Genomic DNA, 27,354 nt, shown 5'->3' with positions numbered 1-27,354 from the left:
TTATCATCTGTCAAATGGGGACTCATCGCTGAGTTCATGTCGCTTGCAGCGGTGCCCGGCGCGCAGGGAGCGCTGTGTGTGCTTCAGCTCCTGTGGCTGTCGTGTTATGCTTGGCTCTGCCCGCTTGTAACCCTCCTGTGAGCAGGGAATAGTGTAAACGTCTTACCACCACTTCCCTCTCGCTCCCCGCCTCGTCCTGAGATGCGCCGCCGTGCGATGTGCAGTGTACGTGGCGGCAGCCCCTACCTGCGCCCTCCCTGCGCTCACTCCGGACGGCGCTGCAGCTCGCGCACGGGCGCTCCGGGCGGGCCCAGCCGCCTCCAGCCTTGGCTGTGGCCCCACACTGCCCAGGACTCTGGTGCACAGCGCTGGAGCCCTCGAGGGCAGTCCTCAAAGTGTGGGGTGCGCGTCCCTGAGACCCTTCCAGGGGCCCCGCCTGCTCAGAACTGTTTTCATAATAATGCTGAGACACTGTTTGCCTTTTTCACTCCCATTCTCCCAAGAGTGTACCGGGGAGCTTTCCAGAGGCCACATGACGTGTGACAGTGTCATCTCCGGTGGCTAACTAGGTGTACGCTTATGTATTTTTGTATTTCTAAATTCGCTCAGTTTTAATTTCTACTACAGTGAACAGAGATAGTTGGGGAGCTGTTGCATTTTGAAGGCTTTTTTTCTTTGTGTTATTTGAGTAAGTTAATAAAAATACAGGGGCTTTCCATAAAAAGCCTGAAGAAACCAGATTCTGACTCATTCCACTTGTTTTGAGCTAGCTAATGACTAATGCCTCAGCGAGACATTTTTCAGACGTTCATTAGGTTTTTAGTGCTTCTATTTTATGTTAACCAGGCAGCCCCATTGGAAGGAGGGGAGAATCATTCTTTATTGTTGCCTTTTTGAAGGCCTGTGATTCCTCCCGGCCTCCACCTCTACGTCTTGGACTAACCCACAACTACCTTGTCCTTCCTCCGTCCCCTGCGGGGCCTCCGCCAGTGATTCTTGACCCAGATGGGCTCCCTGCCACGCACACACCTGCCCTGTGACACTGGCAGAAAGTACTGGAGTTCAGCCAGCTGTGGTGGGCTGGACCGCACTGCTGGCAGAGGAAGAGGTGTGACCAGAGCCAGCCCCTCGTGCACCGATCTTGCCAGCCTGGTCCTGTGCGGTGCTGAGCCTCCAAAGGCCCTGCACGAGGGGCAGTGGGAGGGGAGAGAGAGGAGTCTGCGGGAAGGGGCAGCCGTAAATCCGTAAGTTCGCCGTGTGCAGCCACTCTCCGCTCACCAGCTGTTTCCTCTCCGGCCGCGGGAGGAGGTGGGATGTGCAGACAGAGCAGGAACACGCACGCAGCCCTCGGGGAAGGTGCACGGCCACTCAGATGGAGGCTTTCCCCACGTGGAAGGCTGGGGGGCGGGGAGAGGCCCGAGGCCAGGGTGGCCGCGTGGTGGAAGCTGGGTGCCGGCTCCAGCAGCCCGCAACGCCAAGGAGGAAAATCGTCCTTGTGGTTCATAATCTGTGCTCAAATGGGGCGGAAGCGTGTTCCACCTCCTTAAACAAATGCTCTCATCTGAATCATCCCACAAGCCTTCAGTTGAGAATGGGAAGGCCGGTCCGTCACTGAAGGAAATTCACCCGTTGGTTTCTTCCTTCAGGCCTGTTGGAGACACGTGGGGAAGAGAAGCCGGGGGCGGCTGCTCCAGTCCATCTTCATCCTTTGTTTTCTTTTTTATGACGTCACAAGCCCTCCGCTGTAAACTGGTGCCTTTCTGATGCTCTTCCTCCTTAAAAGTCGAGAGCGTCAGCCTGCTGCTTGTGCGCGTGGCCCCGCCCCGCCACGCCATGAGTGTGCAGCCGCCCACCTCCCGAGAGCCTCGCCAGCCTTGCTGGTCCCTGCCAGCAAGCGGGTTCCGAGTGGGCTCTGCGGGACGCGGTGTCCGTGGGCACGTGGGGTGGAGCTAACGGGCAGCACCCCACCCTCTGAGGGGAGCTGTCGCACGCCTGCGCCCTTTTCCCGTCCTCTGTGCGCTCCGTTCAAGTCGACATCTGCAGGCCCTCTAAACACTTCTTGGACCCATGAGTGCTGCTGCCCTAGGGGTGCAGCTCCTCCGAGAATGGACTGTGCGTGATTCTTAAGGTGCACTTCTAGGGATTGGCAGTTTCGGTTTGCATCAGCATTCTGTCCAGACAATGTCCGGGGGTGAAAGAAGACTGGCCATTCCCCTGCAGAAGTCCAGACCAAAGATTCTCCTCGTGGTAGACGGTAAATCAGGTCGTACCAACGTGTGACGTAAAATGGAAGGTCAGGCCTGTTTCCAGAAACTGGAACGTGTTTGGTAACTTGCCTCTTCTCATAAAGCGACACCGTTTTTAAGGACAGTGTTTAGAGAGCTCTGGGCCAGCCCTGCCAGAAGCACAGCTGTTCGCAGGGCCTGCACCTCCCGGTCTGGCTCCCCGGCGGCATGGCCCGGAGCAGGCCACGTCCACATCTGGGAAGGACAGGGTTAGCTTGGTCAGAGGGGCGGCACCCTGCCCATCACCACAACCACGCGGGGGCGCCTGGAGACACACAGTCTGAATGTGAACCTTGGGATCGGAGTTATAGAAATTGCATTTTTAAATGTTTTTAAATTGTGTTTTTAGTTTAAAAAAATACATGTACACTCAGTCTTTTTCCTTTCCTTCCTGTTTACACTGAGGCAAGACAGCCTTCATTTGACCGTGTTAGGTCCTTCCAGTTACCAGATCAGGGTTCCTCAATCCATACTGAGTCGTGAATCTTCTTCCTCCATGACAGGGTGAATCAGTGAAGTACTTCCTGGACAACCTGGACCGGATCGGCCAGCTGGTGAGTAAGACCCCACCCCCGAGTCTGATCCAGGGTCAGCAAACCTCTGTGCGGGGACCAGAGCCACGAAGCCGCGACGGCTGTCTCTGTCGTGCCGACGACCCTGAGTGGCTTTCGGCGTCTCCCTCCCACTCGGCCCGTGTCAGAGCGGCAGGGAAGCATGTGCGCTGGGAGGACTTCCTCACTCGGACAGAGGAAGCTCCCGCCTTCTTGCATGTGCACCTTTAGTCCCGGCTAAATCGGGAGGTGAAGCAGTGTTTCTGTGAGAGCGCCTTGGCCCAGGCCTCCCAAGAGGAGACGGGAGTTCTTCCGCAAACGAAGGCCTCCTTCAGAATAAAAATGTTACGGAAAATTCAGACAGACACAAAAGTAGTCTAATGAAAGTCCAGGGTCAACAGTTACTGCTCAGGACGCATCTTGTTTCACCAGCCTCCTCCCCACCCCCCAGGGGCAAACCCATCATCGTATCGTTTCATCAGTGATGTTTTAGAGTGTGTCTCGTGACAGATAAGGCTCTAAAAATCATAACCACGATACCATGATTTCTCCTAGAAGATCCACAGTAATGAGAAAGAATAAATCCGTGTATAACTGAATCGCTGCTGTACATCAGAAACTGGCACACTGTACATCAACTGTACTTCAGTTTTAAAATGGTAATAATTAGAAGTAACTCCTTACTATCAGCCAGTCTCCCCGCTTGTCTCAGTGATGTCCCTGGGGACGCTGCGCCTTTCTAGCAGTTTGAGCCGCCCTCCTGGTAAGGCCCACCCGTCACAGCTGGCCCGTGTCACTGAAGCTTCTTTCCGTCTGTGGGTTTCTCCCTCCCTCTTTTCTTTCTTCCGCTCTATTTGATGCAGGAGTGACTGGACCATTTCCCCTGTGGGGTTCCTCCCATCTGGACTTGGCTCTTCCGTCCCTGCAGTGCTTTTGAGGAAGTTTCTCTCCCCCGTGTGCCTTGTGAATTGGTAGTTGGGTCTAGAGGCCCCGTCCCTGTTGCATTTTTGGCGAGGATGCTGCGTGAGCACTGGTGTGCAGTGATCACTGCAGAATTGCGTAGCGCAGGATCAAAGCGGCCTGAGGGACCACAGTTGCCTGTGTGTTGCTGAAGACTCTAGGAGTCCTCCAAGAATAACATATTGAATATATTGCAGGCTAAATTTAAACAGCATTGCAAAACGTAACTTAAATCAGTTCACAGTAAGGTTTTGGAAGACGTGTGGCCTGGAAGTTAGGAAAATAGAGGGTAGCTCTGGTGCAGGGGGAGAAAGGATGGTAGGTCCCCGTGGGGAAGGGAGTGGCTGGGACTTCAGGTTGGGGCCTGACAGGAGGAGTCTGACCCTCCATCCTCAGTCTGATGGGCCCCCATTCACTTTGAAATGAGCCGCTTAGTTCCTTCACTTTCTGTTTCACGGTAAGTTTGTATTTTTGTACGTCAAAGTTGCTGTTGGTATTGAGTTCAACTTTTTGCAGAAGTCCGTCTCACTCTCTTCCGCTCCACCCCATCTTTTCGTTCTTATTTTCTCACGTTCTTCCTCCTAAATTGCTCCCTTACCCTGTTTTTACAGAACTACTGCCCTAGCAAGCAGGACATCCTGCTGGCGAGGAAGGCCACCAAGGGCATCGTGGAGCATGACTTTGTCATTAAAAAAATCCCTTTCAAGATGGTGGATGTGGGTGGCCAGCGGTCTCAGCGCCAGAAGTGGTTCCAGTGCTTTGACGGGATCACATCGATCCTGTTCATGGTCTCCTCCAGTGAGTACGACCAGGTCCTCATGGAGGACCGGCGCACCAACCGGCTGGTGGAGTCGATGAACATCTTTGAGACCATCGTCAACAACAAGCTGTTCTTCAACGTCTCCATCATCTTGTTCCTCAACAAGATGGACCTGCTGGTGGAGAAGGTGAAGACCGTCAGCATCAAGAAGCACTTCCCGGACTTCAAGGGCGACCCCCACAGGCTGGAGGACGTGCAGCGCTACTTGGTCCAGTGTTTCGACCGGAAGCGGCGGAACCGCAGCAAGCCCCTCTTCCACCACTTCACCACCGCCATAGACACCGAGAACATCCGCTTCGTGTTTCACGCTGTGAAGGACACCATCCTGCAGGAGAACCTGAAGGACATCATGCTGCAGTGAGGGGGCCCCTCCCCGCCGTGGCCGGACGTGCCCGCCGCCCGCCGGCCAGGGGCCATGCCGCTGCGACGTTAGCTACTGAAGCCTGGGGGCTGGTGCAACTACTGAAAGCCCAAGCGGCCACGCTGGTGTTAATGCGGAATGCCTGGTAACACAGCTCGCTTTCCTCTTACAGAAACTGTTCCTTTTCTGACACAGTTCAGCCGAGGACCACGTGTGTGTGCGCGCACGCACACTCATTAATGACAAACACAAAACCCATGGCTTCGCAGATGGCTTTTCTCCAACTCGTTAGTCCTCAGTAAGGAGCGTTGCCTGGTGACGGTTGTAGGCACTGAAGTTCATGCCGAGCTCAGAGCCCCCGCACCACACCCCCCCAGCCGCGGGGCCTCAGCGCCACCCCCAAGGGGGCGAGCTGCCTTTTCAGCCTCCTGTGCCAGTTTCCCGAGAGGCCCCGACCCCGGATGTACAGGAAGTGAGTGAGCACTCGCAGGTGTGGACTTGCCTTAATGCCCCCACCGTGTGTCACATTGCCCTGCGACACACATGATGCTGACGGTGAATGTCCCCTCCCCTCGCCCCGACCCCGGCAGACTTAAACCAGCTGGCCTTGCAGATGACTCTTCTTCTCTGGAGTCGTCTCCCGACACCTGCAGTAGGCTGCAGGGAGCTTTTCCCTCTCCGGATGTAGCAGGTTGCCTCTTGTCCTCTCAGGGGCTCCTGGGAGCCGGCCGGATTGCCAGCAGAGCCCTCATTAACGTCCCAGCCACCCGGTGACTTGCTACACACCTGACCTCTCGGCAGGCCCGCAGACCCCGGGGAAACCCGAGTCCTCCGCACTGCCCCTCCGCCAGTGCCTTCTGACAGCCGGGCCGCTCGCGGCCGGCCCCGAATCCAGATTCGGATCCAGGTCTCTTGCTTCTGTTACCGCACACACACCACAGGCCAGCGCCGTCGGACGTGGCTCTCCTCTAGTGGAATAGCCGAAGGCTGGGAACGTGCACATGAGCTGGTCAGCCTTACGCTCAGCCAACTGTCCAGGTGTCTCTCTGTGTCTAAAACTACATTGCATTCCGACCTGGTCCCCGCTGTGTGGGACTCTGCTGAAAGGTCTGTCCTGTCTGGCACCTTTAGGGCTTTTCCCAGCATGTGAAAGAGAAAAGGCGCCCTCTGTCAGTGGTACCCGGATGTCGCTGTGGTCTAATAACATCCCTAGGCCCCGTCCTCGGGCCACACTGTTCCCGGTCCTCGCTTGCGCCCCGCCAGCCCCACAGTGACCTTGGCAGACGTGACCCAGAGGAGAGGGAGGAGGAAGGCCTGCTCTGGAGTCACCCTTGTTATCAGCGTTTCAATGAGGAGACGACGTGAAGCCCTCTTTCCCTTCAGTGCTCAAGGCTTCCTGTTGACGGTGGCTGGGGCTTCCGCTGGCCCCTTGGCTGGAGGAGACTTGCTGTTTTTGTCTTGCTTCCTGTGGCCCTTGATAACCTGGAGGAGGGCACGGCCCGGGACCAGGGCCGACGACCACGGTTGAAGGGGAAAGGACGCTCCCATGGCTCTGCCAGGCAGGTCCGAGGCCCCGTCACCGTCCTGCGGAGGGTGGTGTGGGCGGCCCGTGTCGCCGCCGGGGCTCTGGGTGGCTCACGTGCTGCTCACCGCCTTGGAAACGCTCTCCGGGGCCCTGGTGGAGGGGGCGGCCCTGCGGGCGGCGTGGCCGGTGGAGGCGTTTGAGCGGCTTCCCGGCGGGTTGGGGCAGCACGGCGGTGCGCGCTGTTTGTCCCTCATGTGGTCGGACTCGTTTGCTGGTTCGCGTTCAGACCTGGACGCGGGCATGTCATGAGAGGCCATGACGGTCGAGCGGGGCGGACCCCGGGCCCGGGTCCCCGCCCAGCTCAGAGCTGACCCGCTCTCCTCCTGTCAGGGCTGAGCAGGTGACTCAGAAGGCCCTGAAGGCGCCCGCTCCCCTCGCCCTGACTCCTCGTCACTGGAGGAGGAGAGCGCGGTCTGAAGGCTCGGCTCGGCCCGTCCACGGCGGTCCTGCGCGCAGAGCGCAGCCACCTGCCCCCCAGGCCTGGGGCTCCTGTGTTTTAACTCCTCTGTTGTCCTTGCCTGTTGTCTTTCTCGCTGAGATGCTAGAGAAGCGGGGCACAGTCGCGCCTCATCTGTTACTGCAAAAGAGCAACAATAAACTCCCTCAGACTAGGCATCTCCTCGCTGTCACGCTGCTTACACGCGAGGCGCGTGCACGCTTCTTAGCTGAGGTGTTTTTCTAACTCTTCTGTTTGTAGAGAAATTGTTTCAGAGATACTGAGTCATGGCTCTGTAACTAGAGACCCCTAGACGCCTTATTTCATTTATTCACTTCCTTGATAAAAGAAAAGTGAGTCAGGTAATTTTTAACTCCAAGAAATAATCTTGAAACAAGACTGTCTTGACAGACTAACTCAGGCTCCCTGGGAGCAGACGCTGCCCTGCGTTGAGCACTGGCGCCTTCGGGATGGGAGTGGTTGGGCGAACTGCTCATGAGTTACACTTTGCACAACAGGTCAGCATCAGCAGGAGGGGCCAGTTTGATGAACTGACCACTTCCAGCCTCTGGGTGTTTATTAAAATACATCCTGAGTTTCTCTTTGCTTAACATCACTCAGCAGCCACAGCCAACGTTAAGTTCACCCTCCAGCCCCCGGGCCCAGAGCAGAGCGAGGGCTCTGACCCTGATCGTCCTTGAAGGCTCACCATTTGTTAGTCACAGCTTTCCCTCCATGTGGGAAACAAAGCCTGGCGCGCCGGAGAGCCGCCCCAAACCCTGTGTTGGGCGGGAGCCTCCAGATGAGGACCCAGAACGAGGAACGCAGCGGGTAGCTGTAAACACATGCGTGATGCCCTGAGACCGGGGAGCTGGAGGAGGGACCCGGTGACGGATGCAGGCGCGTCCAGAGGCAGGAGACCAGAGGAAGCCCCAGGGAGGTGTGGGGCGGGGCCCTTTCCCTGCAACCCTGGGGGGCGCCTTCCCTGCACGAACGGCCCCCTGTGGGCAGAGCTCACCGTGCTCGGGGTCCTGTTCTAGAAAAGGACCACCTGTGCCATCCAGTGGCCGTCGCCTGGGTAGCACGTCGTGTGCGTCCACATGCGGGGCTTGAACTGCCCATCGGTGGGCAAGGCAGGATCACCCCCCCCCCCAAAAAACGTGTGCGCTTCATCGCGCACGTGGCTGTGGGCCAAGCTCTTTGGATGTCAATTTCTCCGTTCGTAAAATGTGGACAAAATTGGGACACTCGGCCCTGGTGCCCTAGTTGGATGACCCGAGTGAGGGGCTTTGCACGGGCCCTGGCCTGGGCCACGCGAGACGTCTCATGCCTGGATTCCTGGCTCCCCGCGATGGGCAGGGGATGTTTGCCATGTGTGGCCAGGGCCCAGGGCCATGAAGCAGAGAATCCCAGAGGGTTCCTTGCAGGCTGGTGGAATCCTGTGCTTTGCACGGTGAGAATTCTGTTCCACAACATCGTGGCCGCCGAGGCCTCCCCTCAGCGTGACCGGCGGCCTGCGTCAGGAAGAAGTGGCACTGGGCTTCCGCTGTGTTTTAAGAGTGGAGAGCCCCACTAGCCTTTGACAACGTGCTGGGCAGGCTGTTCGGGTCTTCTGGCACCAGTTTCTCTGTCAGGTACATCGGAAGCGAAGCCGGGAAATTTAGGGAGCTTTGTTTGAAGAAAATGACAAGCTCTTTTGAAGTTGTCTGCTTTGCACAGGAGCCCTCGGGAGAGGTGGACGGGCCTTGTGTGGGGGATTCCTGTGTCAGACTCGCGTCTGGGGTGCTCGGCCTGCAACCGGGGGGCCAGGAGCTGAGCCCCCCAAACGGGCTGCTTTTACTTACAGCGTCTGTAGGGCACCTGCTGGGCCCTGAGGGTGGTGTCGGGCCCCCCGAGGGCGGGAGCTCGCTGGGCTCAGTTAAGGCGGCTCTGATGGCTGGTCTGCGCCGAGTTCGGGGAAGGGTAAGGCTGAAGCCTGGGGCTGACTGCAGGCGGAGGGGGCCTGTGGGCCGCGGTCCCACTGTCAGTGTCTGCCTCCTGCCTTCTCCTGGGGAAGGACTTCAGGTCCCGAGGGGCCTGCCTGCTCTCATGGGCCTCGCTTCCCCTGCTCGGCCTCTCTCTCCACGACCCTCTAGAACGTAGAGGCTGGTGCTCTCCAGTCTTGAGGGTGGCACCTAAAACAGGTGGCTGTGGTTCCTCCGGGTGGAATCCTGCCGCAAGGCGCAGCAGGTTGCTAACTGCCCCGAGCCCCCCGGCGCCCTCGTCTCGCTGGAGGGCACGTGGTGCTTACACCCCGGCGGGGCTCGGAGTGGCGGGCACCCTGCGGGGCTCTGCCCGCCTTGACGGTGGTCGGGAGCCTGGAGACCCCAGGGCTCCCTGCCTCAGCCTCGTCTCTTCACCTGCCCCCTGGGAGCAGAGCTCTGCCCAGCGTGTGAATGTCCTGTTCAAAGACCACCTTCTGGGTCACAGTAGGAAGGGGCGGGTTGTTTCAGAACCGAGTGAGGTCTCCAGTGTCCTGGCAGGACGGGTGTCCCTGGAGTTGGTGCCCGGGTCTAGCAAGGGCAGAAGATGGGGTGGACTCAGAAACGGGCCGTGAGGTTCCTGCCCAGAGAAACGGCGCGCACAGCGCAACGGGCGCTCCCCGGCTGCCCGGGCTGGGGAAGAGCTGGAGCAGGCGAAAATCGCTCTTAGGTCTCGCACTGACCTCCAGTCCTCCTGTCAGCACCCAGCAAGACACCTCAGCACGTCCTGGCGAGGCTCTTGTTACAGAGGACCCAAAGACTTTGCATCTGTTCCCGTAAACGCGGCTCTGAGGCTCACTTCAGAAAGAAGTGCGAACCTAGCTCCACCTGAGAATGGGTTCTCCGCTTCCCAGCTGCCACGGAGGTAGTGTGTGTGGTTGCCTCGTGTGTGTGTGTGACACAAACCACAGGGGAACACTAGAGCAGCCCTTGGGGTTCCTGGGCGGCCCGAGGTTCCTCCTGGGCCAGCGGAGGACAGGCGGTGCTGAGCTGCGTGGGGCCAGGTCGTCCGGTCTGTCTGTGAATAAAGGGCTGTTGCTCCAGGCTTGTGATTCGGCCCCCTTTTTGTTTACACTGAATTCACTTTATTTTGTATTTTTAAAACTGATTTTTCCCCCACATGAACACAAACCCCACTGTTCACAGTCAAGGTGGAGGCCTCCCCATGACCGCACTTCGCAGCAGAGCCGGGCCATTCCCAGTGGTCGGGGCGGCGTGGACCGCGCATCCCACCTGCTGAGGACGACCTGGATTCCGACAGAGGGGCCGCTGAGCGCAGGACTCCTGGGGAGCTGGCTGTCAGCAGGCCCTCAGGGCCCCAGTTCTGGTGCTTTCTGGCACTGTTGGGACGAGCCTGGGCACGTTTTCCAGGTGCGCTCACCTGCAGACAGGTGGCCGGAGCGCTCCATCCATGCCTGTGCACAGGAGGCTCATGTGCAGCTGGGAGCGTTGGCCGTCCCCTCCATCGCCGTGACTGTTAAACTCTCACAGGCCCGTTGACAGGGAAATCTGAGATCTCCGTAGAGTCTGTCCATCTCCAGAACCTTCACACATTTCCTTCTGACCTGGCTTGCAAATTGCGAAACACTCCGAATGTCTTCCTTCACTCCCTTTGAAGCAGCTAAAATCAGCCAGCTCGTCAGTCCCCATCGACACAAGTGCGGTCGGGAAGTTCAGTACCGTGTGCTCAGCCCCCTCCTCGCTGCCGCGTCCCCAGCTCACCTCGTCAGCGCTGTGCTGTGGCCCCTGTTGCGTGGGGAGGACCCCTAGAGGGGACAGGGCGGCGGTGATCAGCTGTGGCGTCCACTGCAGAAATAGCTCTGAGCTCTTCCAGGGTCTCTACACACAGAAGGGAAACTCACAGACAGCCAGGGGCTGGGTCTCGGGCCCCTCCCTGGGATGTCGCCGCAGCCCCACGCCCGCTTGTGACGGCACTGATGGTGGAGGAGGGACAAGCTCAGTCCACAGACGCGTCATCCCAGGTTGAAAGATGTGTCTTGCGGTGTGAAAAGTGTGTTGTGTAACTGGGGAGGCTAGTTCAACCTGGTTTGTGTGTATGATTTTTATAAATCTCTTAAAATTGGCCTTAAATTACATTTGTCCTGGAGTGTTGCGTCCCTGCTGTCCCCGCAGAGCCGTGAGTGAGGGCTCGTGAACAGGGGAGCACGTAACTGGACCCTGGACCACGGACCACGTGTTCAGTGTCACAACCGTGGGCTTCCCGGGTACAGCTCCCTCTCAGGCCGGCGGCTTCCGTCCCAGAAGCGAGGTCTCCCGGGGGCATCGTGCACCAAGCGAGGGGAGTGGGCGGTCAGGGTCTGGGCCCGTCCCCCTCATGCCCTCCACCCTCGGGGCTGCCTGCTTGACGACCGTCACCAGTGCAGGCCGCAACCTGGATGAAACAGAGGAAAGCAGTCGAAGCTGCAGCCTCACGGCAGAAAAAGTGCTGTGGGTAACAGTAGTTTAAATAGAAATAATGACCCTCCCCTCCCAAAAAAGCAGAGAAAGCTGGCCTTCGTGTTGCAGCACATCAGCAGCTTCAGCCGTGGCCCTGGGGAGCGTGGACACGGAGCAGCACTTAGGAAGTGGCCCGTTGTGGTGGCACGCTTTTGTAACTTTGGGCAAAGTGACTGGCACAGAAGAGGAGCCTAGAGGACGTGTGGTGGCTGAACACAGACCCTGCAGCCTGCCCACGTCAGCAAGGGTCCGTCCCTGAGAGGGGGCCCTGCTGCCGAGAACAGAGCAGCCCTGCAGACACGTTCCGACAGGCGCCAGGCACCTGAGTGGGGAGGGGTTACTCACTGCGCTCATGTGGTAGACTCTTGTTTTCAGTTAGATTTCTAGAATGTCACCCTCTTCTCTCAAGGCTCCTCTCTCAATTCGTTGGTTAACGTGTTAATTTTGAGAATGGAAATGTAACACGTAAGCCCCACAGGAGATTCAGATTACGCTCAATTCACTCGGCAGGTCGAAGCCCTCCATGACCCCGGGGTCAGGATGCCGGCAGGTGGGCGCGCCTCCACTCGGCTCTGGACAGGGCCAGGGCCCATCAAGTCCTTTAATCAAGTTGTGATCAATGCTCACGGAATCAGGGCAACGTGGTTGCTGCTGGGAGAGGCCTGTTTTGGGCCCAGCACCGGGGGCCGAGGGCCTCCCGGGTCCCAGGCAGGGAAGGAGGCTCAGCCCCGTGGACCCGGCTTCACTCCTGCTCGGAGCCCAGGACCCAGGGGCGGTGCTGATGAGAAGCAGGAGAGGGACGGGCAGGCCCGAGGACAGAGGAGGAAGGAGGGTCCCCACACACGTCAGCCTCCACCCCTGGGAGCCAGACCCACCATCCCCTGAAGGGGACTCTCCCCAAAGGGACGTTCAAGGGACACGCCCCTGGTCCTTCCCAAGGAGCAAGGGTGGAAAATGGCTTGATGTGGTCTCAGGGGGAGGTGAGCCCCACCCTGCGCCTTCTTCTCGCACAGGCGGACGTGCTCCCGCGCCTCCCTGCCTTAATGTGAGGTGGCTGCTCTCAGGAGGGCTCCTTTCTGCACACTGGGCCCCCACGGGCTCTCCTTCCAGGAACCCGTTTGCCAGCAACCCTGTCCCCCAATTTAACCTGGAGGGCGGGAAGGCAGCCCCACTGACAGGCGAGCCGGCCCTGTGCCCCCTCCCCACCCGCCAAGGTGAAGGGCTGTCGGGCGCAGATGTCAGTTACTCCTCATTTGAAATCCACCTTTCGTGGCCCAAAGGCTGAAAGAGGGACAGAGAAGGGAATGACCAGCTTCCGCAGATCAGTGCTTCCAGGGGGCCCCTGCCCCGCTGGTCCTGCCGTCCCCGCAGCAGGTGAGTGCGAGCCCGCAGGTGCAGGGAGCAGCGCAGGAGCCGGCTTTCCAACCAGTCCCCACAGATCACAAGCCAGCGAGAGCCCGTTAAACAGAAACGTGGTGGTCGCACTGCCAGAAAGAACAGCACGGTAACCGTGGTGAGAATGTCCGGGGACCAGGAGGGAAGCCACGCGGCCTCGCGGAGTGGTGTTCCAGCCGCGCTGCAGCCGGGAAGCTGGCACCGGGCGGAGGTCGGGTCAGGGAGCGGACAGGAGAGCCGAGGGGCCGCGGGGGTCTCAAGCCAGGTGACGGACACCAGGCTCGGGACAGCAAAGTTGGTGGAAATGCTTGTGTGGCGTTGGCCACACGTGGAGCTGGTTTTGCTTCTGGTTAGTTGAGAGCCTGGGTCGATCGCGAGGCCGTGCGAGGTTGGATCCCTGAGCAGCCCAGGAGGCAGGGTCCAGCCACCGCTTTGATGAGCGAGTCCTGGGTCCTCACTGAGGTGGGGGGGGGGGGTCGCCTGAACACAGTGGCCAGGACATTTCTTGGAAACTGCTTTTTAAAATAACCCCGTGACATAAGCTTGTATTCATTTGCCTTTTTACCCAAGAAGCTGAGTTTAAAAATAGACCACGGTCATTCTGGGTTCTCCCCGACGGAGGTGCTGGAAAAGGCAAGGCGCTCAGCGCTTCCTGCCCGTCAGTCACACGGGTTTCAGCAGCTCCCGAAGCAGCAGGCGCTTCCCGGCCGGTTCTCTGTGTTGAGCTTTCACAGCCTGACATTCTAAGGGTGATAAATTTGCTATTTCCTGGGGTTTCCTTAGAACCGGGCTCCTCTGTGCACAGCCATCAGGCCTAGCCTGGCCCCACTAGAGATTCCAGCCCCGGGAGTGGGCAGGGGTCGAGGCCAGCCAGCCGTGGGGTCCACAGCGCCAGCTGCCCCCCATGGCCTGTCCGGGGCCCAGGCGGGCACAGCCAGCCTGGAGGCAGCCCCCGTCCGCTCCCCGGTGGGCAGGCTCCAGCTCAGGTCCTCCCGGTCTTCACCAGGGTAAAAATGCTCCTGGGGACGCACCCTCGTCACACAAACACGTCAGCGAAGCCCGAGCAACCCCAGGCTTTGCTTGAGTTGGCGTCTCTGCCCCAGCGCACCGGCCACCCACCCAGGCCGTTGCTCAGGCCTCCGGAGTCTGGAGCCGCCAGAGAGCTTCCGGGCAATCTGAGCACCCCGGGCAGAGCCGGCCGAGGGCTGGGGCGGAGGAGCCAGGGGTGCAGGGCTCCCACCCTCATGTTTTCTTCCCGACCCTTCCTGGTCAGACTCACCTGGCGTGCCTTCCCAAGAAGGACCTAGAACACGGAAGGGCTGAGTCAGGGCAAACCTGGTCTGAATACCAGCAGCCCCCGCTTTGCAGCCCGGGGCACGTGACCAAATCTCTCTGCGCCCTTGGTTAAAATGGGATAAGGGCACCTGCCTTGCAGGACGTAAGAAATTCTCTGGTGCTTAGAAGGACACCTTCAAAGGGGAGTTGATTTGCAGGGACGATCTGCCTGCCTTTTTCCAAACTGATACGGGTCTAGCAGCCCGGCCCTGCTGTCGGGCCCATGAGTGACCCTTCCGTGTGTGTGTGTGTGTGTGTCCCTGGAATGCTATAGCTGTGCCTTTGAACGTGGTGGGCTCTAAATTTTGACTCCTAGCTTTACTGTGAGCTGTGTGGCTAAGCCATTGTGTGTGTTTTTAAGCCCTTTTGGAGATTGCTTTCCTCCCAGCAAGGTCTCAGTCAGACGCCCCATGGGGCAGTATTATCAGGACCACATCCCTGCCCATGCTCTGGAAATGGGGTGACGGTCGAGGGGCTCGGGGGCTGAAGTCGCTTTCCCACGCACCAGGGCTCAGCTGCCGGCAGGAAGGGCGGGGAGGGCGGCTTTCGGGGTGGTTCCCCCCCACCCCCGCACCTGATGGCGAGTTTGGGCTTTGGGAGGGGAGCAGGGGGAGGTGAGAGGCAGGGGAGGGCTGTGCTATCTCTTAACTGAGGGCCGGCGGGCACTGCTGCTCCACCAAGATGGAGTTTCGACTTGGGCTTGAAGCTGCTCTCGAAGGCACTGGAGATGTCCCAGCCCCACCTCACATGTGGCGACACAGGTAACGTAATGAGCCCCAAGCACTTTTAGCTCCATCCAAGCCCCTCCACCCCGGCCCACGCGAGTGTGAGGGCACGAGGGGTCCATGGGCAAGCTCTAAGACCTCTCCTATGACTTGCAGGGACCTTCGACAGATAAGGAGATGAGAAAGCAAAAAAGTTAATTTCATGCATTTACAAAAATAAAAACCAGGGCCCCTTGTTTCTGGGATAAGGTTCTCTGTAGACATTGCAGTTCAGCCCCGTTAAGGTGCCCAGCTGCACCCTGTCTGGTGAACATGCCTTTGCTCCTGGAGACAGTGTTCACTGTCACCTCTGCGGTAGCAGCTTCCCAGGGGACTGTCCCACTGGCTCCTCGCCCCCGGCAGGGACAGAACCTGGACCCCTATTCTAGCAAAGGAAGGAATCTGATCTCTGTTCCTGAAAGTTTTATTTTCAAAGCATTCCTCCCAGCGGCTGTCTTTGAAAATTGTACTCCATCTGCAGCTGGTGGAGGCCAGGGAGGAAGCGGTCTGTCCCTCCCAACTTCAGGATGCTGTTTTGGGACACTTATGACAGTTGGGAGGCAAAGGCCATGGGCACAGATAGCTGGTGCTGAAGACCTGGCATGGATCCCTCTCTGTCCCCTCTGGGTCGTCTTCCATCACTGAGGCAGTTACTCTTCACAGAAAATGGAGTAGGTCAGATGGTGTTGCCGGTGTGACGGCCAGTCCACACAGTGGGGGGCAGGTCTTCCACCTCACGCTCCTCGGAACCTGGCCACAGCCCGGAGGTGGGGTCTACAGCCCCTCCCTGGGTGTGAGCACAGGTGACAGGGCGGCCTTAATAGAGTGGAAGTGATGATCTTCAACCTCTAGCCTTTTCCACGTGATTCTAGGAAATCGGCCGTCAGCAGGCAGCCGCCACGCTTGAAGGAAGCCGAGCCACGCGGCAGCCCCGTGAGTGAACCACGCTAGCGCTGGCCGCTCCGGCCCCCCAAGGCCTGCCCGCACCGCAGACTCCCGAGCTAGAGTGACGGTTGGGGTTTTAAGCCACCGAGGAGGGAGCGGTGTGCTCACAGCAACAGACACCCAGGCACCGGCCGCCGCCGTCCTGCTGGCGGTGGGGCCCCGCGACACCCCTTCACAGCCGTGCGGGCGGGGGCGGGGGCGGCAGAGCTGCATCTGGTCTCCTTCACATGCACAATGGCCTCGTTCCTTTGCGCTTTTCTGGGACTGGGACCTACATTCTCACCTGGCCTGATTCCAGGGAGGCTTCAGGCACTCTTGCTGGGGGTGGGGGTGCCCTCCTGATCCTGTATTTGTGTTTTGTGTTGTCTTTCTTAGAAGGCCCCCAAAACTGCATAAGCTGCCCACAAGCCGCAGGGCCTGCCCCATCCTCACCCCCTCCCAGATGGGAACGTAGCTGAGCCCACTCCTCACTCTGCTGGGATCCTGCCATCAGGACCAGAAGCATCGCTCCCCAACATGTGTGATCATGAAAACAGGGTCAGTTCATCAGGAAAACAGTCAAATGTGTGTGTCCATAAAAGAGCTTCAAATAACCAGAAGCAAAATTTGGCAAAACTAAAGGGAGCCCATCCTGCAGGGGTGGTGGGCGTTCTCACACCTTCCCGGCGACTGAGTGAGCTAGACCCGAAGGCCCCGCCGGACAACAGCTGTCCTGGACAAAGCCCTGACCACGCCACCCTCGTGGGCGTGCGGACCGACAGTGTCAGACAGCGGTCCCGGGGACAGAACCCCAGCTGGCTTTCCCCACTGCCAGTCACAGCAGGCAGCTGTCTGGGGAGGCAGAAGGGCCTCTGCTCACAGCACCTCCCACCTGCCCCTGTGACACCCTCCCTTCCTGGTGCAGAGCCCTGGGCACGTCCTCCAGTGGGTGGTGGCCGTCCCCAAGGCCCACGGAGACACCCTCCAAGGCCAGAATGCAGTTCTGCTGCAGAAAGCAACCTTTCTCGGGGGGGGGGGGCGCTACATAGAAACAACCCCCTTCACTGGAGACCCCGCCTGTGGGCCTTGGACCTGAGTTGGCAGCATGAGGCCGCCCACCTCCACTGTGCCGCCCTGCCCAGGGCTGCCTCCGAGCTCCTGCTGTGAACGGCTGGAGGGACCCGAGGCCCAGGGCCCCCAGGCCACAGGAGGAGCAAGTGTCTTCGCCGCCACCCACTCTGAGGTCTGGTGGGGCTGAGGAAGGCCCTCCCGGGGCCCGGGAACGCCATGCTGGGCTCCACCACCACGGGTTGGGACTGGGCGTGGGGGGGCACGGTGCTCCCTCTGCTTCCCCCAAGACCTCCTTCCTGGCGGCTGTGGGCCCGCGGCGCCAGGGCAGCTGGTGTCCTGGGACTGGCAGGCGCTGGACAAGACACACCGGCCGTGCTAATTGTCCTCGGCCTTCCAGCGCCGGGGGGAGGACTCGGCCCGGGACAGCTTGCGAGCACTCAGCTTCCTCCTGAGGGAGGAGAACTTGTCCCCCAGGACTCTGCGCAGCCCCGCACTGTCTCTGCTGCAGGGCAGGCCCTGCCTGGGGGCCGGGAGCCGCCCGGTGAACATCTCCCAGCGGGCCAGGCCATCCACCGCCCTGTCCAGCTGTGCCAGCTCATCCTCGGTCACATCTCTCTCCAGGGCCTGGACGCAGGCCGCCAGCCACCGCCCGTGCTCCGCCAGGGCCGTCACCGGCCCCTCGGTGGCTGCCAGGGAGCCCAGCCCATCCTCGGGCTCCAGCTCAGGGCCAGCAGGGAAGGCATGGCTCCAGGCGTCCGGGGAGAGGGGCTCTGACAGGCTGGTGCCCGGCTCCGAGTCGCTCTCACAGCACAGGCCCGAGTCCGCGCTGCAGGGCGGGGTGTCCTCAGACACAGACGGATCCCCTGCCTCCAGGCCAGGCCTTGTCCCCGCTGCCACTTGAGTCCACACGTACAGCCTCTGAGAGGGAGAGACATGGGCTGAGCCAGCCTATGCGGCCACTTCCCCGGCCAAGGGGGCCCCACCCCCCAGGGGCCCTCAGACTAGTGCCTCTGAAGACGGCAGACTTCCAGGGGCTTCACAAGCCTGGCCAACAGTCAGGGTCCGTTTACGCAGAGCTCACAATGGGACAACCCTCCAGTAAAAACGGGGCTGGTGCTTTTCCAACACGCCACCAGTGCCTCTGCTCCTGGCGCACCCGTGCAGCCGACACACCCAGGGTCCACTACTGGCCACCTCTTCCCGACCCTCTCCAGGGACGGCTCGGAATTGGCCGTGGTGGAGTCTTCACACCGTGGACAGCGGCGGATACTCTGCATCGAGGCTTTTCCTTAGCGGCATTTCCCAGCACACCCCCGACTGGTACAGACCCAGGGCGGCCCTGGGGCCCCACCAGGTTAGGAGTCAGGGAGAGGCATGTGTTCGGGCCAGGGTGGGGGCTGTCCGGGGAGGGATGACGGGGGGTTCTTGTCTGACAGGCGGGCAGGACCCCGAGAAAGGACATAATGAGAAATCCCAGACCTTTTCAGACCACATTTTCAGAGGTCCAGGGGCCGCCGCAGTGCCTCGTCCAGGCTGAGGGCCCCCTGCCTCCCTTCACCTTAAACCCACCGTGAAGATAATGAGCTGCTTATGGCCAAGTCCCCTGACCCTGCACTTGGTGGGGCAGGCGCTCGCCGCTGATGAACACACCAGTCACACCCTCTTGAGGACTGTCAGCCAGTCTGCAGCCGGGCCGCTGCGGCTTGGCGGCACCTCTCTCCCACGAGGCAGGCGGTCTCCTCGGCGCCCCTGGACCTGCTCTTTACCATGGAGACGCCTGGGAGAGAGCTGTGCCAGGAGGCAGCTCTGTGACCTGGAAGTGCCCAGCCCCTAGTCCACGGTCCTCGACACAGAGTCCCCGACCAGCAGCAACCTGGGGTCCTGTTAGGAACGCTTAGCCTCGCCCGCTCCGTGGGCACCTGGACACAGTGGTCTCCAGACACTGACCACTGCAGGGGGGGGAGGCCGGCTTCCCAGAACTTCAAACACCATGGGGTTCATTTAAAGCTTCCGGCTTAAACCTCTGGGTCTTAAAATTAAACCAAAGCTATTATGTTGATAGGCCTGTGCCTTAATTTGAAGGAAAACTTTACCTTGGTGTTTTCATCCAAAGGTGGGTTTTAAAGAAAAAATAACCACGTTTGCAAAGTTTCTGAGTTTTCAAACAAGCTTTCCCAAAGGATGCACCCCTTCCCCCGGGGTCCCCTCGCCCGCCTGGGCCCCGCAGTGCCTCGGGCCAGCAGCAGAGGGCAGCGTCACCCCGCGGGCTTGCCCTGCGGAGGGCAGGGCTGACCGGAGCGCCTGCTGGCCCCTCCAGACTCCTGTTTAGTCTGGTTCTGCCTCCTCCCCCCCCCCCAGGGGCCTGCCCTTCCTCTGGGCGGCCTGGGCTGAGCAGAGAGGAGGTGATGCCGGGGAGGCCCCCTCGTGGGGGAGGCCCCCTCGTGAGCAAGACCCAGCGTAAGGACAGAAGTGCGGGGACAGGGTCTCAGGCCCGCCCGTCCGTGCGTGGTGAAAACCGGCTCGGATTGGGGGTGCCTGGGGAATCAAAGCTGTGCGCCCCGCCACCCCCGAGCAGCCTGTGGTGACAGCCACCAGCCCTGGGCCAGGGTGCGGCCAGGCCCACGAGACCCCCAGAGCTGACAGCGCAGGCCTGCGTTCCCCGCAGGTCACAGACGCGCATCCGCCCCACCTGCTGCAAGCCCCCCGCCCCTCCCAGGGCGGGACTCACCTTATACCTGTCCAGGAGCTTGAAGCCCAGGACATGCTGCAGCTTCCGCAGGCAGATGGGGCAGAGGTCCAGGGGCCGCCTCAGCGCCTCGTCCAGGCTGAGGGCCCCCTGCATGAGGCAGCGGAGCCAGCGGCAGCTCCCCAGGCCCAGGAGGTGGCAGAGCCCATGGCAGGTGGCCTGCGGGAGACGGTCCCTCACCGTGCAGCCTTGAGCCCCCACCCCCGATCCCCAGGACCCCCTGGGCTCCAGGGAGAGAGGCAGGCCACTGTGGTCAGCTCTGGGGTGGTGGTCCCAACGTCAGACATATGGAGGTTCACGTCCCAGCCCCGCTACTTCAGGGCTGTGTGTGACCCCAGACAGAGGGCTTTGGTGTCCCTGAGCCTTCGTGTCCACACTCTGTAAGTGAAGGCTCGTCCTCATCCTTGTGAGAACTGGACAGCATCACGGCCTGGACACAGAGGGTCCAGGGGCTGTCCACTCACGTTCTCCTGTCTGACTCCACATTCCAGCATCTTCCTAGAGCTTGCCAGAACCCCCACCCTCCCGTCCTCGTCCTTTCCCCCATCTGCTCTGCCACACCCACCTTGCAGCACTGGACCATCCCCAGGGCGCTGAAGCACATGGTGCGGCCTCTGTCCTGCAGGGGCGCCTCCGGGCCATCTGCTGCCACGTCCACCGGGTCCGGGTCAGGGGCGCTGGGCTCCAGCTGCAGGAGTTCCCCCAAGAACCGGGCAAAGCTGCAGATGCCCACTTCTGGGGAGAGGCGGAGACAGGGGTGCCAGGGGCGGCCTCAGCTCAGGGAGCCCACGGGGAAAGCCACCCTTCAGGATGCATGGGTCCTAAAGGCCCAGCCCCGCCAGCAGGGCCCCATGACGGCAGCCCTGGATGGGTGGCCCCTCCCCCATGGGGGGCTAGAATGTGAGTGCACCAGCCCCGGGCTCTGACTCACCGTGCCCGGGAAGGAACTTGCCGAAGGTGAAGGTCCAGGCCTCCTGCGGGTACAGGTCGGACAGTGTGAGGCCCAGCACGCACAGAGCGTCCCCTGGCTTGCTGCTCTTCAGGAAAGACAGGATGCCGTCTGTGGGGACAGGCAGGGGGCCCGTGAGGAGGTGACTAGGCCCCCATCTCCCAGCCCAGGGCTCAGGGCAGGCAAACTCGTCACCCTCTTCCTCTGCTGGGGACCAGCCCATCCCAAAGTTGGACGCAAGCTTGTGATGTCCCTGAGAAACTGTCCGACAGCCTGAACTCAGAGCGGCCAAGCTGCACCACGTGAAGCTGGGGCTACGGGCCAGGCCCCGGGGGAAGGGGCAGCTCAGGGTGTCTGTTTCCAAAGCTGTCAGGAGAGCTGGTTTGGACAGGGTCCAGGACACCCAGTGACATCCAGGTGGGAACACCAAAAAGGCCACTGGGCTAGTGCGGTGGGTGCTCAAGGGAAGAGCCCCTACAGCCCTGGGCAGCAGACGGACGGCCCCAAAGATGTCGCATCTAGTGCCTGGGACCCGTGAACACGGCACCTCACGTGGACGAAGGGACGGCCAGTGTGCTGACACCTGTAAACCCCGTCCCCTGGGGCGGTCACGTCTCAGGCACCGGGCATTAGGATGTCGCCATGTCTGCAGTAACTTGCGGACACAGACTGGAAGGCGGCTGTATTTGTACATGTAAATTCGGAACTCATTTTTAGTGGGGAATTGAGCACGATAAAAAAGTGACACTGCTAATTTGAAAAAGGAACTGTGGTACTGAAAAATAGGGCGGCAATTAGGGACTCCCTGGGTTTAATGGCGCGTGAGGCGTAGCTAGAGAGAGAACTAGGGAACCAGAGGATGAAAATACAACCGGATGGACCGTGAGGGGAAAGAAGCAGACATGGGAGCGGACGGAGGAGGAGCGTGCCTCCCGCTGGGATCCTCGAAGGGAGGAAGAAGGGGGCGGAGGCTGAAGGAAGGCAACAGCCGAGGCCTTCCCCCAGCTGAGGGGGCATTACCCCGCTCGCCCCAGACCTGGCAGCAGCCCCTCCCCGGGGCCCTCGCCGAGGCCTCCAGCAGGTCTGACAGCCCCCAGTTCATCTCTGCCTCTCAACCAGCCTCAGCCTCCAGCTGCCAGTGACCCCTGGGCACTGGGGGGGCCAGGGATGGGGTCTTCTCGACCCATATCAAGTGCTTTGTGAAGACAGAAGGCTGGAGGAGGGCCTCAGGGCCTCAGAGGGCCGCGCCACCTGCTCTGCGTGTCCTGGGGTTTTCCAGTGGACGCGGGGCTGTGTGGTCAAGTCTCTGGACACTCTGGACGCCCTCGTCTTGATCTTCCTTTCTTAAAGGGTGGGAAATAGACGTTCCCCCACCTCAGAAAAGCAGAGGGCTTCCTTCCTTCTCCTGGGCTCCTCCCTCCCTCCTTCTGCCTCCAAACAGGACCTCCTGCCAAGCGGTGGCGGCCTGCACCTCAGCTACGCCCCGCCCGCTCACCTGTGTGCAGTTGGAGCCTGTCGGAGTCCCGACTGGGGCGCGACAAGCAGTGGATGGACGCAGCTGCCACCGAGGGCAGACACCTGACCTGCAGGCCCAGGAAGAAGGCCTCGGTGCAGCTCCGCAGGTGGTCCAGGAGGGCGCTGCCCACCGGCCCCTCACTCAGATCTGGGGGCAGAGCCGAACCGTCAGCCCCACCATCAGCCCCAGCGGGACCCCCGCCCATGGTGCCCAGCACCCCTGGAACCCCCGGCCACACCGGCCAGCTGGGTGACACCTGCCAGAGTGTCTCCCCTCAGATCATGTCCTGCCTGCGGCCGGGGCACAGACCCCCCACCCGGTGCTGGATCCAGGCCCTTGTCTCCCCCCCTCCCCGGGCTCCCTGCCAGCCCCGGGCCGCCACCCCCCAGCTCCTCACCACCTGCTGCCCGGGGCCCACGCCCACGCCCGCGGGCACCTATGGGCTGCAGGTAAATGTGCTTCTGCGTCGGGCCCTGCTTCCGGGGTGGCAGGGCGGCGTGGAAGGCCTCGAAGTCCTCGGGGGCCTCGGGGCGGCTGAGGAGCCAGTCGAAGGCCGAGCGGATGAGCAGCGTGCGGAAAAGCGTCCTGCGGGGGTTGTAGGCCTCGGCCAGGAAGAGCCTCTCGGCCGGGGAGAAGGCGGACGCGTAGAGCTGCTGCAGCGCCGGGTCGGTGGACACCAGGGCATCCTTCAGGGCCCGGGGCCCGAAGCTGAACTCCTCGGCCGGCCGGCACTGCAGCATGACGGGCCCGGCCACCCGGCGGAGGCCCCGCTGCTGCCCACGCGCCGCCCGGCCAGGCCGCGAGCTGGTCCGGAGCCCCCGCTGTGTCGGGCCTTTTCAGCAGCGAGCGGCTCGGAGGCCTCCAGGCCCGTGGGCACCTGCGGGGACACGCGGCTGAGCCCTCAGCCCCTCCCTTTGCCTGGGGAAGGGGCTTCGCGGGGGCGGTGCCCCAGGACCCGGCACTTCCACCCAGCGGGGCAGGGCCGCCGCTCCCTCCTCCTCCCGCAGGCCGGGGCCTCCGAGCACTGAGTGTGGGGAAGGGTCCCCGCCCCTGCGGCCTGCAGCAGCGATGCACGTTTCCATGGTAACCCATGAGGACAGCACCCAACCTCCACCGTCCCACCTGACTCCTCCGAGCCCTGGGGGGGGGGGGGAAGACCACCCCACCCTTGTGCTGAGCGCCTGCAAAACCCGAGGGGCCCCTCCACCAGGACACTAGCAGCCCCTGACCCCTCTGTGACCACCAAGTGCACCCTGCTGCCTGGGCCACCTCAGCACCTGCAGCCACCAGCTTTCCCGGAAGGAGCCCCGTGGGCCGGTGGAGGGAGCCACGGTCCCCACGTCCATGTGGCCAGGCCAGCCGAGGGGAAGAAGGCAGGCCCTGCGTTGCCAGACCCAGAAGCTTGCTGGCACGTGCGAGGGGCAGGCACACGCCAACCACAGGAACTATAAATAGGGAGAAGCTGCAAAGCCACAAAGAGCACATCAACTGCAGCAGAGACCAGGCGGGGAGAGGAGACGTGGAGGGCTGGGGGGACGGCGACAGAGTGGGTTTCCTCCCAAACCAGGAGCAAAGTCCGTGTGTTAATCAGAAACAGCGCTCCTCCCACCGCACACCTGAAAAGCCCCGGGAAGGGACCGGCAGCTGGGGGTTTGTCTCATCCAAAGGTGCACGGCTGGCGGGGGAGGGGCGATGGGGGAGAACAAGGCGGGGAAGAGAAGGTGCACAAGCACCAGGAGAGCAGGACGAGGCGCCGCGCTCCGCGCAGCCCCGATTCAGAATCAGGCCAGACGCGCCCGCCCTGTCTCTGCAGAAAACGGAGTCGCGAGGCCTCCCAGCCCGAGCTGGGAAACAGGAACAACCTTGTTTTTGTGGGAAGAATGAAGAAAGGAGCCTGTGCTGCCTTTAGCTAACCCCAGTTTAAAATGTTCATCCAGAAAATAAATTCACATGTGTGTACTCATGTGTGCACCTATGTGTACACATGTGCGTGAACAGACATGTAAATATGGGCACGTGTTCATGTAAAGAGGAAAACTGGGTGTACGTATAATTTATAAATCTTCCTCTGGAAAAGTACATACTTAGTTTTTCCAGGGATGTTTTACACATGTATGCATACATGTTATATACATAGCGTGTGTGTGTATATATAACACACACACATACACACACAGGTGTATTTTTTCAGTTAAGTGCTGACTTAGCTGAGCGGAGGGGAACCAGGACTGAATGCCTACTGAGATCCCTACCAATAGAGAGCTTTACATATTTCTTTCCACCAGTATATTTCACAAGTTTAATATCCAATTGTGTGTGCAATCTCATATCCCCTTGACGTAGTGTATTACGAGTGTTTTCCCAAATCCTTGAACAGTCTATTAAAATACTATTTTGGCGGGGAGGGTATAGCTCAGGGCTAGAGCACATGCTTAGCATGCACAAGACCCTGGGTTCAATCCCCAGCACCTCTATTTAAAAAAAAAAAAAAAAAGCTAATTTGAATGGCTGGCCAAAAACACCCAATGAGCCTCGTTGTCGCGGGTCTGTGTCTCCGTTTCCTCAGGAGAGATTCCCAGAAGACACTTCTGTGGACGTTTAAGGAATCTCAATCTGTACGGCCAACTGCCTTCCAGAAAGGTCACACCGACGTGCAAGCCCATTGCCCGTCTGATTTGTAAGTGGTCAGCAAGAGCGCTGAACACCCCCACAACGTTCCAGGCGGGGCTTCCTCGCGTTAATGCCCCGGGGAGTGGGGACAGTCATTCCCACTTTCCAGAGAGTGAAACTGAGGCAGAGTAAGGTTAAAACTAACTTAACCAAAGCCACACAGCTCGTAAGCACCAGAGACGGGATTGGAACACACTGATGTTCCAGCCCCCTGGTCCCCGTCACTGGAGGCAGCGGGTCCCCACCTTCTCGGGACCCCGGCCCAGACCTCCCTCCCTGTCCCAGACTCTAGGGCAACATGGACAGTTCGCAGTGGGATAAACAATGGCTCCTGGGCTGTAGGGAAAACACCAGACACCTGAGACCAAATCACTTGGCATCAGGAAGGACCACAGTGGCGACTCCTCCGGAGGCCAGGGAACGCATGACCAGGAGGTCACGGGCCGGGCAGGGTCTGAGGGCAGGAGCCCCCGTGGCCTCCTTCCCTCGTCCGCCCCATAGTCACTGAGTGCCCACTCACCCGTGGGGCGGCCAGCACCCACGGACAACACGGACAGAGGTCCCTGGCCTCATGGCGCATCAAGTCTACGTAAGACGTAAGGCGGTGAAGACAGATGCTGTCCTGCGTGTTAGAAGGTGTTAAATGCTACTGGAAGGGGGGAGGGCAGAGCAGGGGTGGGGGTCAGGAGGGCCAGGGCTGCACTGCCATTTTCAAGAGGGTGACCAGACAGGGCTTCCCTGAGCAGACTGGAAAGAGGGAGCCAGGCAGGGGGTCTGAAAGGAGAGTCCCAGCGGAGGAGCACGTGCAAGGCCCTGCTGCGCGCACATGCGTGTATGCACGCGCGCACACACACACACCGGGGTGGGGGGGAGGAGACAGGGCCACGTCTCGCAGACTTGGAGACTGTCCCCAGAGCTCTGGCCTCCCCTGAGCTAAGAGCGGAGGGCGGTGTGAGCTGAGTGGTACTGCAGGCCAAGCTCTAGGAACCCCTCCTCCCCGGCTGACCAGGCACCCCTCCAGCAAGCTTTGGGAGCGGGTAGTGGGCTGTGGGCTCCTGGCCGCCCGGGACCCAGGGGCCAGGCACGGAGAGGCACGCAGGAACCCCTGAGGAGTGAGCGCCCCGCAGGCCAGTATGGACTTGGCCCTCTGGCCTTCGATCCCACAGCGCCTCAGTTTCCTCCCAGACAGAAGGGCTCGGTGCTGCCTGCCTTCCTCACCCTGAGCGAGGCTAGACCAAGCAGAGAGGAGCAGGTACCAGCTCCCATCCGAGGTCGACCCTGAGCCTGGGACCCGCCTTGAGCACCTGACATCACAGCACCTCAAGGCCTACTTTCGTCTCTAGATGCGGGTCACGGGACCCTGCGTGTGTGCCCCGGCTTGCCCCAGACCCTGGCTCACAGACGCCGCCCCGCAGCGAGCTGGAGGCCTCCCCTGTCCGACGTTCCCTGGGGTCACAGCCGGCTCAGAACTACTTTCTGTAACTGAGTATGGCCTATAAATCACTTCTCTGGGGCCGCTTCAGGCCGCCGGATGCCCGGAGGGTCTGTGTCACAGCTTCCTAAAGAGGCAGAAATGGGACAGACGCCGACATCTGAGGGCGTCCCCCCTGCAGGTCCTCTGCCCGTAACCCCAAGGTCTCCCCTGGACCCAACACCTCGTCCAAACCTGCAGCTTCCTGAAACGTGGCTATCAGCAGTCACACGTCTCATAGGTGAGACGATGGAGGCTCAGAAAGGGGAGGGCGCTTGCCCAGGATTGCACAGCTTACCAGGATTCAGACACGGGACTCCTGACTCCCGACAGAGAGGGAAGGAAGACAGTCAAAGGCAGGAACAATCAGTCTGTCTAGTTTTACTCTGGGCCTCGTTTACAGGACCTTATCCTGCCCCCGAAAGTTCTCTCTGGCCAGGGCCCACTGCCCCTTATCACACAGACCCCACTCGGGGGCTACATTGTAGGCAGATCCCCCAGCACCCCAGCCACACAGAAGCCCAAAGAGCTCAGAAGTGGCCCCATTAGCCCTGGACCAACACAGGCTGGCGGTCAGTGGGAGGACAGGCTCCAGATTGGGCCCCAGGGTGCGTGAGTCCCTGTCCGTCCACACAGGCCTGGCTCTTTCTGCGTCTGGGGTGCAGATGTCTGTCTGCCCAGAGAGCATTTCCTTTCAAGATGCCCGGATGGCCACACTCTCTCCCTGGGCCACTAAGAGAAACTCCCGCCTGACCCGCCCTGCAAGGTCATTTCTGCACAGGATCGCCGCTCACACAGGAACAGCAGCTGGACGTGGGCAGAGACCGAGACTGAGTCCCAGGCTGCAGGTGCCGTGGGAGGGAGCCACAGCCAGAGCAAGGCAAGTCCCAGCCCTTTCCTGCACTTGTCAACCTTTCAGTCTTGGCAACTGTGAAGGCTCCAGAAGGGAGACCTCCAAAACCGGGCTCCAGATCTGTCCCTCCCACTCCTCTGCACACGATTGTGGGGCAGCAGGTGCCGTGCACGGGACACCAGCC

At 60.6% G+C, this 27,354-nt stretch overlaps 2 protein-coding genes across 2 annotated transcripts in view; one reads left to right on the top strand and one right to left on the bottom strand.

Annotated features, from left to right (window-relative positions):
- GNA12 (G protein subunit alpha 12) overlaps positions 1-11,115 on the top strand; it is an 81,325-nt gene extending 70,210 nt beyond the window's left edge. The window contains exons 3-4 of the mRNA XM_074345578.1: positions 2,789-2,839; positions 4,408-11,115. Of these exons, the coding sequence (XP_074201679.1) occupies positions 2,789-2,839; positions 4,408-4,977 (621 nt within the window). The 3' untranslated portion in view covers positions 4,978-11,115. The remainder of the gene's footprint in view (positions 1-2,788; positions 2,840-4,407) is intronic.
- A 6,225-nt stretch (positions 11,116-17,340) lies between these two features.
- AMZ1 (archaelysin family metallopeptidase 1) lies at positions 17,341-23,313 on the bottom strand. Its single transcript, XM_074345577.1, has 6 exons — positions 22,613-23,313; positions 22,156-22,323; positions 20,643-20,771; positions 20,277-20,446; positions 19,694-19,870; positions 17,341-17,883 (listed from the first exon to the last, which is right to left on the bottom strand). Exons 1-6 carry the CDS (start codon positions 22,914-22,916, stop codon positions 17,341-17,343), a joined length of 1,491 nt encoding a protein of 496 aa, XP_074201678.1. The 5' UTR covers positions 22,917-23,313.
- Positions 23,314-27,354: the final 4,041 nt, after the last annotated feature.

This window comes from Camelus bactrianus, chromosome 18 (assembly GCF_048773025.1).
Source record: "Camelus bactrianus isolate YW-2024 breed Bactrian camel chromosome 18, ASM4877302v1, whole genome shotgun sequence".
Classification (NCBI taxonomy): domain Eukaryota; kingdom Metazoa; phylum Chordata; class Mammalia; order Artiodactyla; family Camelidae; genus Camelus; species Camelus bactrianus.
The sequence above is the reverse complement of the archived record's forward strand: the minus strand, read 5'-3'. Positions and strand labels throughout refer to the sequence as shown.

What these genes read in the sequence shown, in the direction of transcription:
- AMZ1 (XM_074345577.1), bottom strand. Translation starts at nt 22,916, where the DNA reads ATGCTGCAGTGCCGGCCGGCCGAGGAGTTCAGCTTCGGGCCCCGGGCC. An exon ending in CAGGCTCCAACTGCACACAG is followed by an intron (nt 20,772 to 22,155) that starts GTGAGCGGGCGG and finishes CTGTCCCCACAG; the next exon opens with ACGGCATCCTGTCTTTCCTG. An exon ending in AGCTCCTGGACAGGTATAAG is followed by an intron (nt 17,884 to 19,693) that starts GTGAGTCCCGCC and finishes TCTCCCTCTCAG; the next exon opens with AGGCTGTACGTGTGGACTCA.